This window comes from Schistocerca cancellata, chromosome 6 (assembly GCF_023864275.1).
Source record: "Schistocerca cancellata isolate TAMUIC-IGC-003103 chromosome 6, iqSchCanc2.1, whole genome shotgun sequence".
NCBI lineage: Eukaryota > Metazoa > Arthropoda > Insecta > Orthoptera > Acrididae > Schistocerca > Schistocerca cancellata.
The window spans coordinates 242,102,426-242,115,131 of NC_064631.1; the positions used below are offsets into that span (position 1 = coordinate 242,102,426).

Sequence of the window (12,706 nt, forward strand, 5' to 3'; positions counted from 1 at the left end):
GCACAATAGAGAGAAACAGTTTAATTGTGTAGTCATGTGTTTCTCAAGAAGAAAAAAAGATTTGGGCAAACATAAACTGAAACACATATATACCAAATGAAAGACGCAAAATTTTTACTTGAAATAATACTTTGATATTTGTGGACCAATGAGTATAGATTTGCGGTCAGGAGCAGGTTATCTTCTCCCTTTTACAGCTTATATGTCAAGAAAATCATTTGGTTACTTGCTAAAAATAACAAAAGAAGTCTGACACTTGCTTTCAATTTAAACCACGAGTAGAAAATTAAATTAGTCAACAAATTAAAATATTTCAAACAGATAATAGAAAAGTATTGTCAACCACCTTACAAAGGTATTCTTTAAGACAAATGGAATTAGACACGAGTTGACAATTCCTTTGACATAAAAAGAAAATGAGGTAGCAAAACATCTGAACTGAGCAACCAATGAAAAACTAAGGTCAAATGGACAAATCCGAGACTGGACAAACAATTTTAGGTTCCCTCCAAGCAATACTGTGATTATCTGTGGAATCTATGACCAACAAAATCTATTCAAAAAGTTGCTCCAGAAGAATTATGGAGGGATTACAGAATCAAAGCAATCTACAAATCTTCGAATGTCAATGAGGTCACGAAGTGCAACACGCTTACAATTGACAAAGATCCTGATTCTTCCCCATTGTATTTTGTATACAATACAATTCACAATTATGGTAGAGAGAGTGGCTCAGCTGGTAGCAGTACCTAACATTGCTGAATCACAAGAATGATCAACATTAGCTGCTGCTGCTGCTGCTGCAGCAGCAGTTCCTGAGATAAATTTGTAGGGGGGGGGGGGGGAAGGAGAGAGAAAGAGATTGTGAAAAATAGAAGTCTTGCTTCACCTAAATGGAAAAGATACCCTTAACATTGCCTGACAATCTTATTTTTATTCGTACTTCTATAATTTGAATAGTAAATATAGTATCCATTAATTACAGCTACTGCAAATATAACACACAACTGTTGAAATCGGCACAATAAAAAGATAAATGGCAAATTTTCGACTGATTAAAACTTGCTTAGCTCTACGAGTCAAGAATAATACCTATGTTACGCTCTATACACAAGTATTAGTGCAGTTTAGCTGTAACAGGCAAGGAACATTGCCAAAATTTCCAGACTTACTACGCAAAAAGAAAACAACAGAAATAGCTGTTAATAGAATCATACAGAGTTTTTAGATAGTATGTTATACAGTATCTCAACTGACAAGCCAGTTGTGACTAATTTTATATTCATTCCTCACGAAAGAAACGAGAGTGCATGTATCAGTTAAACAAGCACTCAGTAAACTCATTTTATTAAAGACCCACCAAATTATTTACTTAAGCACTATCTGAACTGCATCTACTTAAGCACTATATGAATTGCGTCTGTCACTGTAAAAAATGATATGAAATATTGTTGCTATTAGATTATAAAAAAGACATTTCCCAATTTTATCCACAACACAAATCTTCATACCTTTATATCATCATCCTTTACCACAGAAGGGTCATGAAACTGGGTTTCTGCTGGGTAAGATGATTTTAGATGTGGTGGACACAATGAGTTCCGATATTGCAGTTCAGAGATGCGATTGTTACTATCCTCTACTCTGAAGTTACAACGTCCAGCTTTCACATCAGAAAGATATGTGTTATTGAATACTTCTCCCTCTTCATCTTCCTCATGGAATACTCTACCTGGAAAGAAGAATAAATATTAAATATCATATATAAAATATGTTATGTTTTGACATAACAGCTAATAATAAATTCACTTCCTACAAAAGTTAATCATGCCATGAGCACACTTTTACTATAATTAAATATTTTGTTCTTAATACGCCTAAAACCAGGCATAAGTTCCCTGGAATTTCTGCTTAGAGCTGTGTAGGAGTGATGTAAAAAGTAAACCTGTCATTGACCTGAAGTGCGGCCTGAACAACACAGCACTTTACTAGCGGGGAAAAAAAAAAAAAAAAAAAAAAAAAAAAAAAAAAAAAAAAAAAAAAAAAAAAAAAAATAAAAAAATTGAGGTTGTTTGCCATTGCCTTTTTCCGACTTCTTAACTGACTTACCCAGTCACTGATAAGGTGACCTACAGTTTAATGTGAACTCTCCAAAGGTGCAACTCTGGATTTTCGCATTAACAAACATGGTCAAAGGTGAAAAATGACAAGTGAAAAAACCTCTGGCCGAGCAGGGATCAAACCACAAGACATTCGGATTTTTAGTCTGAAACTGTATATAAGAGTGAGAGTTGGGGAGTTCGAGGTTCATTGTTGGTATGTTATTCGTGACTGGCCACCCGTGTTGAAATAAAATGTTGTATAACGTATACTGATGTATCTTTTACTTACTTCACTTAGCACACACTGTGGATACACATCCAAATCCTTTTCTTGTGAAGAATTCTAGGCCATCGATTGAGAAGAAGTTATATACCTGAATTACACCACTCCTCTGAACAGTTTATATTGTCGCACAAGAAGCTGAGTAGCACAGTCACCACGGTGTAGTGGTTGTGATACTAGACTGTTGCATGGAGGGTCATCAGTTCAAAACTCACCTGACTTGTAAAATTTTAATTTCTATATTCAGTTCAAGTACATTCTAGAAGTATCCACAAATCTCCAGAATCATTGTACAGGAATGTTCTGTAACTGTATATATACCGTATGTGTTCTGATTGGATGCAATTCGCTCCGCGCTCTTGTATGTGCAAGTGCTGAATAAACCTTCGTTAAGTGAAGCGAGTGTTGGTCATTCATTTAATTATACCTTCTTCTACATGACTTTATTCTGGTGGAGACGCCGGGTACTGAAACTTGTGATAGGGCACATTATTGACAAGCGCAGCGGCTCCCATCAGGCCACGACAGAGCTGTCGTTTACATGGAAAGAAATCCAAGTTCGAGCCATATTCAACAGATCAAAATCTATGGGAGACAGAAGAAGAAGAAGAAGAAGAAGAAGAAGAAGAAGAGGACATTACGATGACAGCAACTGTGCGCTACCACATGAGACATCCTTGTAGGTTCTATGGTGACAATGGCCAAGATCCAAACAAGTGACTGAAGGTATATGAGCATATAGCCAAATTTAACAAATGGGATGACACTGTGTGTTTGGCTAATGTATTTTTCTACTTGGAGGGCACTGCCAAGTAATGGTATGAGAACAATGAGTGGTAGTTCACAAGCTGGGAAGTATTCCAGGTGGAAGTCCGCAAGTATTTCGGCGACACACACTGACAGAAGTGCAAGGCTGAAGATAAATTAAAGTGCAGGGCACAGCGTCCTGGAGAAACTAAAACATCCTACATTCAAGGAGTCTTGGAGCTGTGTAAAATAGTGGATCCTAGAATGAAGGAGGAAGATAAGGTTGCACATCTTTTGAAGGGTGTTGCTGAGGACATATATCAAGCCCTACTCCTGAAGGAGGTTTCGACTGCAGATGACTTCATAAAATAGTGTCAGTATATCGAGACAATGCATCAAAAAAGAATTACACGCAAGAAGTTTGAACGGCTTCCAAAAGTCGTATCGATATCTGTGATAGAGGAAGAAACTGATTTCACAAGTATTCTTCATTAGATAATGAGAAAGGAAGTTCAGAAGGCACTTGGATTGCATAGCGAGCAGAACACCGAGACGCTTCAAGAGGTCATAACGGAGGAAGTGGAACAGACATCGAACCCAATCTCTCGTCCTTCATTTCCCTTTAAAACAGTGAAAAAGTTGAGACCCAGGTGAACTTACACTCCTACGATGCCGCATGAGGAACCTGTTTGGGCACCAAGGAAGACTGACGTCAGGAGGACCCAGGATAACCAACCAGTATGCTTCCATGAGGACGACCAGGACGTGGTGCGCTATTGTCGAGAAAGACGGCGGATACTTGATGACTCTCGCGCCAGAAGACAGCACACCGATTTTAGCCAATGCCAAATCTGGGATGACCAAGATGAACAAGAAGAATTGGGTGCAGGACGATGTAGGTCACTATCACCACAAGCTAGCTGCTGAAGAGGACACTCCCCAACATGACGATCAAGGTCTCCATCACCGTTTAGAAGCTCCAGCCGATCACCTAGCTGCCACAACCTGGAAAACTAAAGGGTGCGACCTTCCTTCGAGGTGAGGCCACCGAAGACAAAAATCCTCCGCCGCCAATCACTACAGAAATGATGGGAAACTATGTCGATATCCTCATGGATGTCCGGCCAGCCCAAGCTCTTGTGGACTCTGGATCATCATATTCAGTCATTTCGGAGAAGTACCGTTTCCAGCTGCACAAAACCATATTCGTCAACAGCAAAACATCTCTGCTGAAGGTGGCTAATGGGAAATATGTAAAACCTACAGGAAGATGTGTCATTCGTGTGGGTATAATTGGCCATACACAGCCCTTAGAATTCATCTTCTTACAAGAGTGTAGTCATGACGTCATTCTCGGATGGGACTTTCTCAAAGCTTCCCAGGCCATTACAGATTGTGGTCATTCGAAAACTATGCTAGACGAGATTAGGTACTGTGGACAAGAAGATGCGCATCCGAGTGTGGGGAGACTGTGTGATGAATGAAGTGATCATTCCTGCAGTCAGCGCTAGAAAGGTAACTGTCATGTGTCATGCCATGCATCAACCCATGGATCTTGTAGTGGAATGTAACAGAAGCATACCACTGAAGAATAACTTGGTCATCCCAGCCTCTGTTGTCTCGTTTAAGAGTGGATTCGGTGAATTGTGGACAGTTAGCTGTAACCGAGAACCGCAGATCTTTCTAAGACGCATGTGCGTAGCAAACACTGAGTCGTTAATTGCAGAACAGCTGAGCGTCATAGAAACCTCCCACGCCGAGTCTGTGGGCGAAATTAGCGCTACCACTGAGACAAGATCTTCTAGCTCGACTATCACCAAATCTCACTAAGGAACAACAGAAGAAGCTACTTGCCATTCTTCAAGTTCTCTGAATGCTTCAATCCACAGGTGAAGAACGAACTACACAAACAGACTGTGAACCACCGGATTAGCGCAGCAGACCACCAGCCAATAAGCCAGAGAGCATACAATGTGTCAGCAACGGAACGTCAAATAATTCGCGATGAGCTAGAGAAAATGATGAAGAATGACATCATTCAGCCTTCACAGAGCCCATGATCGTCACCAGTGGTTCTCGTGAGGAAGAAGGATGGCAGTTGGCGCTTTGTATTGATTACAGGAAGCTTAATAAGGTAACTAAAAAGGACGTTTACCCTCTTCCACGAATTGACAAAACACTAGATTGTCACAAGGCGGCTAGGTTTTTCTCAACCATGGACATGTACTCGGTATACTGGGAAATCGAAGTAGATGAGCCTGGTCATGAGAAAACTGCATTCATCACCCCTGAGGGCCTGTATGAGTTTACGGTAAGACTGTTTGGATTCTGTAACGCACCAGCAACTTTTGAATGGATGATGAAAATCTTCTAAGTCACCTGAAGTGGATGATGTGTCTGTTATTTAGATGACATTATAGTGTTCTCAGAGATATTTGATGAACACATAAAAAGACAGAGGGCCGTTCTTAAGTGTCTCCAACAAGGCGGACTGAAACTTACTTCAAGAAAATGTCTCTTTCAAGCAAAAGAAATCAAAATACTTGGACACCTTGTGTCAAATGAAGGTGTGTGACCAGACCCAGAAAAGGTGTGATCTGTATCGGAATTTCCTATTCCTGAAAGTATTAGAGATGTGAGAAGTTTCCTCAGATTATGTTCTTACTACCGTCGTTTTATCAAAGGCTTTGCCAGGCCACTCCAACAGTTGTTAAAAGCCGATGCTAAATTTATCTGGGGTGGTGCTCAACAAGATTTTTTCGAAGTGCTGCGAAAAGCTCTGACGACTGACCCTGTACTTGGTCTGTATGATGAAAGACCACCTACAGAACTACACACAGATGCCAGTGCATATGGGATCGGTACTGTTCTGGTGCGAATCTCTGATTGAAAAGAGAAGGTTACAGCCTATACTTCTAGGACACTTACAAAAGCCGAGAGGAGCTACTCAGCTACAGAAAGAGAATGTCTTGCTGTGATCTGGGCCGAGTGCAAATTTCGACAGTATCTCTAAGGCAGGCCATTTTCAGTCATTACAAACCATCATTCACTTTGTTGGTTGACAGGTCTTACGGATCCAACAGGACAACTCGCCAGGTGGGCACTATGTCTACTAGAGTATGACATTACCATAGTGTACAAAAGTGGAAGAAAACACCAAGATGCCCACTGCCTCTCAAGAAACCCTGTGTAAGGCAATCAAAACTTTGATGAAGACGGTGACTGTCTCGCTGCACTCCAGGATCTCTCTGCTGAGCAGAAGAAGGACGCCAAGATATCTCAAATTATGCTTACCTTGAATCAGTCAGAAGATGTGAAAGGACAATTTAAGGTAGTTAATGGATTACTTTGCAAGAAAAACTTTGATCCATTTGGAAAGAAGTAGCTACCAGTGATTCCTAAACACAGGCACTTAGATGTTCTACAGAAATTCCATGACACACCTGAGGCCGGACATTTAGGATTTATTAAGATATACGATAGGATCTGCAAGAGATTTTTCTGGCCAGGTTTATTTAGGAGTGTCCGTCACTGTGTCACACTGTCGAGATTGCCAGAGGAGAAAGGGAGATCCTCAGAAACCACCTGGCCAAGTCAAACCAATCCCACCAGCCGAAACGCCTTTCCAGCGTGTTGGGATTGACCTCCTTGGACAATTTCCAAGATCTGCTAGTGGCAATAGATGGATTATTGTTTGAACTGATTATCTGACACGCTATGCCATTACAAAAGCCATGAAAACAGCTGAAGCATTCGACGTAGCCAAGTTCATCATGGAAGACATTGTATTAAAACACGGTGCCCCAAGGTTGTTAATTACAGATCGAGGGAAAGTTTTTCAATTGAATCTTGTGACAGAGATAAACCATCAGTGCAACATTAATAATCAGATGACGACTGCCTACCATCCGCAAACTAACGGGCTTACTGAACGCCTTAATAAGACCTTGGCCGACATGCTATCCTCAATGTTGAGCAGAGCAACTGGGATGTGGTGTTACTTTTCGTAATGTTTGCCTACAACACCGCCAAACAAGACACCACAGGATTTATGCCATTTTTCCTGGTGCATGGGCGTGAGGCGACTAGAACAATGGACACTGTGTTTCTGTTACATTCTGGTGACGTGGATGACGGCTCCATCAGCCAGGTGTTAACCAGAGCTGAGGAAGGTCGGCAGTTAGCTCGACTTCGCACGGTGAAGAAAACTATTGCCAAAGGTACGGCACGAGCCACCGTGCTGTTGTCTATCAGCCTGGCGACCTTAGTCTGGATGTTCATTCCTGTTCCAAAGGTTTCTCTCTCTGTGAAGCTTCTCAGGGGCTACTTTGGACCTTACAAGGCTGTAAGACAGTTGTCTGATGTTAGTTATGAAGTTGAAGATTTCAACCCCGAGCCAAGGCGATGAAAGGTCCGAGATATGGTCCACGCCCTTCGAATGAAGCCCTATAAGGATCCTGCAACCCAGGGTAAATTCGAAGCTCCAGTGATAGGCAACAAGTGGAAAGTTGACAAAGAGCATAGCGGCAAAGGAAGTTCTAAGAAGATCACTGCCAGGGCGAACATCAGTCATCGGGAGTCGGAGTATGCAGGACCGATGACTCGTTCCCGGACTAGGACACTTGAGACGCTGATCTCTTATGGAGGGAACAATGTCACAGAAGCAGCAGAGTAGCACAGTCACCTCGGTGTGGTGGTTATGATACTAAACTGTTGCATGGAGGGTATCAGTTCAAAACTCACCTGAACCGTTAAATTTTAATTTCTATATTCGGTTCAAGTATATTCTAGAAGTATCCACAAATGTCAAGAATCATTGTACTGGAATGTTCTGTAACTGTATATATACCGTATGTGTTCTGGCCACAGGCAGTTCACTCCACACTCTTGTATGTGCAAGTGCCGAATAAATCTTCATTAAGTGAAGTGAGTGTTCGTCATCCATCTGATTACACCACCTTCCATGTGACAATATTTTGTCAAATCTAATCGCAACCAGATTAAATCATTTCACTGTTAAGAAATAAAATAATTTAGTTGAAGAGGTTACATTTCATGTCTGGCACTTTACCACAGAGCCACCCAATTCTCTGCACCACTAATTTATCACAGAATTTATTCTGTTGAACTTTCTTTATTTCATTTTTCTTGCAATTCGTATTTGACTGTGACTCTAGCTATTACTTCGTCCAGTTGAAAAAGCAGAAGGAAATGGATGAGTAACATTTACTCTGTAGTTCCATTTCCTAATATTCTTGTTTTACCACATTTTTCCAAACTAGGATTATTTGCTTCAATCATCACTCCAATGCTTAAAATCTTATTTTCACCTCCAAATGTTTATCTGCACTGAGTATGAGGCATTGCTATAAAATGATGGGACTGATGCTGTCACATAAGTATGCATGCACCAAAGATAAACCACCAATACTTATGAAGCTTGAAGCCTTCTCAGTCAAATGCAGCATGCTGACAAATCAGTGTGGCCGTGGACTTCATTTAATATCTGTTATTTTGTTTTGCCGGAAAAATGATACGTGTAATAACAGGTAAACAAATTGTTGTGAAGTTTCATATGAATCTTTGAAAACCTGCTGCTGAAACTTTTGTTTTATTAAAAGAAATGTATAGCAAAGACTTTTTATCACATATGCGAGGTTTTTAGTTATTCACATGTTTCCAATATGGCCAAGACGACTAGACTCATGCGCAGGACACTATGCATCACCAAAAACAGATGAAAATATCGAAGAATAGGTAATCTACCATAAGCTGAAGATTCGACCGATTGCTGAAACTTTAGGAACTGACAAAGAATGTGTAAGGCAAATTTTACATAGCCAGTTTAATATGAGAAAAGTATGTGAGAAACTGGCGTTGAAAATTCTCATGATCGAACAAAAATGTTTATACTGACACTTTGAATACCATTGAAAGTTATACTTATTTCTTGGAAAATGTGATACTTTTGGTTTTTCATTTATGATCCAGAAAGTAAGTGCCAATCCATGCTTTGGAAAGGTCCAACTTCACTGGGAGTGAGAAAAAGCTTGAATGAGCAAATCTAGACTCAAAGCGATGATTGGGCCAGATACTTGTGTGCTCTATCTTTTCTGTTGAAACCGTTCCAGCAATGCCTTTACTGAGTTCTGTGTATGCAGATATTTTCATGGCCTTTCACTTTGGCAAACCTTTAGACAAGTCAGAACTCCCAATAAATTGAATTATTCTGTCTTTATTTTTCCGAATACTACATATTGCAGTTTCACCCACACTGTGATCAATGCCAGATTTTGCATACCAATACTGCCTTCTTTGAGTTTGTGTAGTACTTCCAGTTTCTGCTGTATCATTAACACAACAAATTTTTGCTTTTCAAATGGTCTCCAGAACTAACAGAAACCAATGACTATCTTCCTGCACTAGCAGTGTTCTAGTAGCACTCTTGTTTTAATGCAAGCTTACTGCTCACCACCCATGACCGTTCCTGGGTTAAAATTTTCAGTTGCAGGTGGGGGAGAGCAAGAGCAAGGAGTCATGTCTTCTCCAAGTCTTTAAATAATGTTACTATCTTTAACATACATCCCAAAGAACTACTTCTCTTTTACACTATTTACATGAGAACTGAAGCAGTTGGTGTGAAAATACATAATACATTCACATTCCCAGCGTACAAAAACAGTAGGTTGTAGAAACATATGTGAAAAACTATTACATTGTTAAAAGGTTCAGCACAGCAATTTTTATGATTTTTAATGCTTGACATGCTAAAGCACAGTGTTTTGTAGTATATCACTTGTTAATGGCCTCGAGGCCAAAACTGCAATAGTGAAAACAAATGGATTTCAACAGTCAAAGGCGATTATGATGTCTTTTTAAAAGTTCTACATGAAAATTGCCACCCATGAGACATTAAATATATGAATTAAGTTCATAAATATTTCAGATCAGTCATATTAAAAAACATATTGTTGCATTTGCACACTTCATTTACATACCCATTCCTGCAGGGACTGCTTTGTGCACACTCCGTCTTGTAACATAAGTAATCCTTTCATCAACAACACTAGCGATACTTTGTCGTTTATCCATATCCTGTGGTAAGGCAAATACAGGGTCTTCTGATGCACTGAAAATGAAGTTGCTTAAATCACTGATAAAGAATATGACCAAAAATGTATGTTGTGAAACTGAATAATGTACCAAACATAACCTAAGTTTTTCTAGTTACAGGATATGTATTTTTTCTTGTAAACTATTTTCTAAATAAAATAAAATAAGCATTGAGGAGGCCGGGTATAATTTTTCCCTGACTACGCAAAGACTGGTATAAGGATATTGTGTGTTTATCCACACAGTATATATACCTTCAGGATTTATTTAAGAAAGTCTGCAACTTGAAGGAAGAATATTTCACCTGAAAATCTGGGAGTACAATAGTGTAGTAGTACTTCTGCTACAGGAAGAGAAAATGATAGTTCACACAAAATTTTATGGAGCAAGCATTCCAATGTTTCTTTAAATGATTGTGTAGATTACCAATAGAAGATAAAGCAGCAGCTATTACGATTTTGGGAAATTCAGAACAGACAGATAAGGAAATTCTGTATTACCTGAACTATTCTAATAATCTCTTTAAGTTTTCATACTCTTAAACTGAGAAAGAGGAGGAGGAGGAGGAGGAGGAGGAGGAGGAATATGTGTTAATACAAAGTATCTGACTCATCTTCTAGAGGAAACAAACCTCAACAGCTAATGGAAGAACATACACTAGAGCAAAATTGAAAGTAGATCTGAAAATCGAACAAGATATAATCAACATGCCAAAAAGAAAAACAGACTACATTAAAACTGAAATCATACACACAATGCACGAGTTCCGTACTCAAGACAGATGAGGAAAATGACTAGATGGACAGGAAAAAGCAAGTTAGTTAGATACATAGATATCTGTATGTTCCACACACATATTTGTAACAGCATGGTAGGACATGGAAAATGTCAAAGAAGGTAAGGCAAGTTAGTGTTAAGTGTTCTGTTAACGCTGAGGTCATTAGAGGAAGAGCACCTACATCTGTGCTCTGCAATCGACCTTACAGTATATGTCAGAGTGTACTTCATGTACTTCCCTGCATTCCATTCCAGTTCTTAATACTACACAGGAAAACAGTTGTTTGTAAGCCTTCATGTGAGCTCAAATCTCACTAATTTTACTTTCATGGTCTTTTCTAGAGATATATGTGGGAGGAAGCAATATAAGATCAGGCAGGGAAAGTAACTGACCATGTTCTTTCAAATCAACCATACTGGTATTGGCACGAAGTGATTTAAGGTAACCACAAAAACCCAAAATTTGGAAGTAAGAAAATGAAACACCCACAACTGTTCTTATGACGTCATTTATTGTATGGCTACCAGTTTCGGTGCTTCAGTGCACCATCTTCAGGCCTTAGCTGATGCTGAAGAGGTTAACACCATCCATGTACATGATGCATCAATGACAAACCTCTACAACTGGTTTACGCAGATTACGCCTAGCCACGATGTCTCTCTACTCAACAACTTGGTAGTTCTATCACTGGCATACAAAGTAAATGTTGAGAAGGCCTATAAAGTACAAATTTTCAGTTCAAGTTCTAAACTTATCAGTCCTAGAACTTCCTGCCACTTTCGTAAACAAAATCCAACAAAAAAACAATGCATTTTGGAAAGACCTTTGATGCATAGCAACACACACACACACACACACACACACACACACACACACACACACACACACACACTCACTCTGCATATTTTCATATTGCAAAAATTTAAATAGGAATTCCACCAATTACAGCATGGAAGCTTCCAGAGCACTAAAATCGTTTTTGTCAGCCAATTATAGCTCATGTCATGTGAACTCGCCAGCAATGATTGCAGATATTCAAAGCATAGAACACATAATGTAGTCAGCCAATACCAACTACACAAAGAGGAAAAGTTAATAGTTTAAATTAATATATGGGGTGTACAGCTACAAGAAAAGCTAAGGTTTCACACATAATATTCATCTTCAAAACGTTTTGCTGTTTTTTACAAGGGTGTTGTTAGGCAGGAAACTAAAAGCACAGCTTAAATTGCAGCAGCTTGATATATCTGACACACATGATTATAGATTTCACTGCTGTGCACCAAACACTGCAGGGGTTATCTGCAATGTTCCGTCGAGCCCATCGCTCATAAGAAACAATACATTACTTTTTCGTTACCCTCAACATTAAATGTATTTGAATTCATCACTTCTCTCATTGCTACATAGTCTGAATATTACTTCGGGAGTTATGGTTTCTGTTTTAATGGTACTAAATGCTTAGTGTTATTGGAGGCATTTGTGTGTTGCCACAAAGAAACAGTGATGTTGCTACTGGATGATTACATCAAGTGTCCTGAGCCACAATTGGCTGACAAAAGCATATTGGAATCTCTACATCAGTACTTCGGAAACTAACCTGCCATATTACACAAATATGCAGTTCACATGCTGCTGCGCATCAAAGATTTTTCCAAAATGCATTGTTGTGTTCTGGGTTTC

The 12,706-nt window shown here is 39.5% G+C and overlaps 1 protein-coding gene across 3 annotated transcripts in view; it reads right to left on the bottom strand.

The window, feature by feature from the left end:
- The window catches only part of LOC126190960 (myosin-11-like), a 216,523-nt gene that overhangs the window by 55,367 nt on the left and 148,450 nt on the right, over positions 1–12,706 (bottom strand). For 2 of the 3 annotated variants that reach the window (XM_049931622.1, XM_049931621.1), the window contains exons 14-15: positions 10,131–10,261; positions 1,512–1,732 (exon numbers count right to left, since the gene is read on the bottom strand). In XM_049931622.1, coding sequence (XP_049787579.1) covers positions 1,512–1,732; positions 10,131–10,261 — 352 coding nt within the window. Of the gene's footprint in view, positions 1–1,511; positions 1,733–10,130; positions 10,262–12,706 lie in introns of those variants that run through there. The other variant, XM_049931623.1, reaches the window with a different exon arrangement.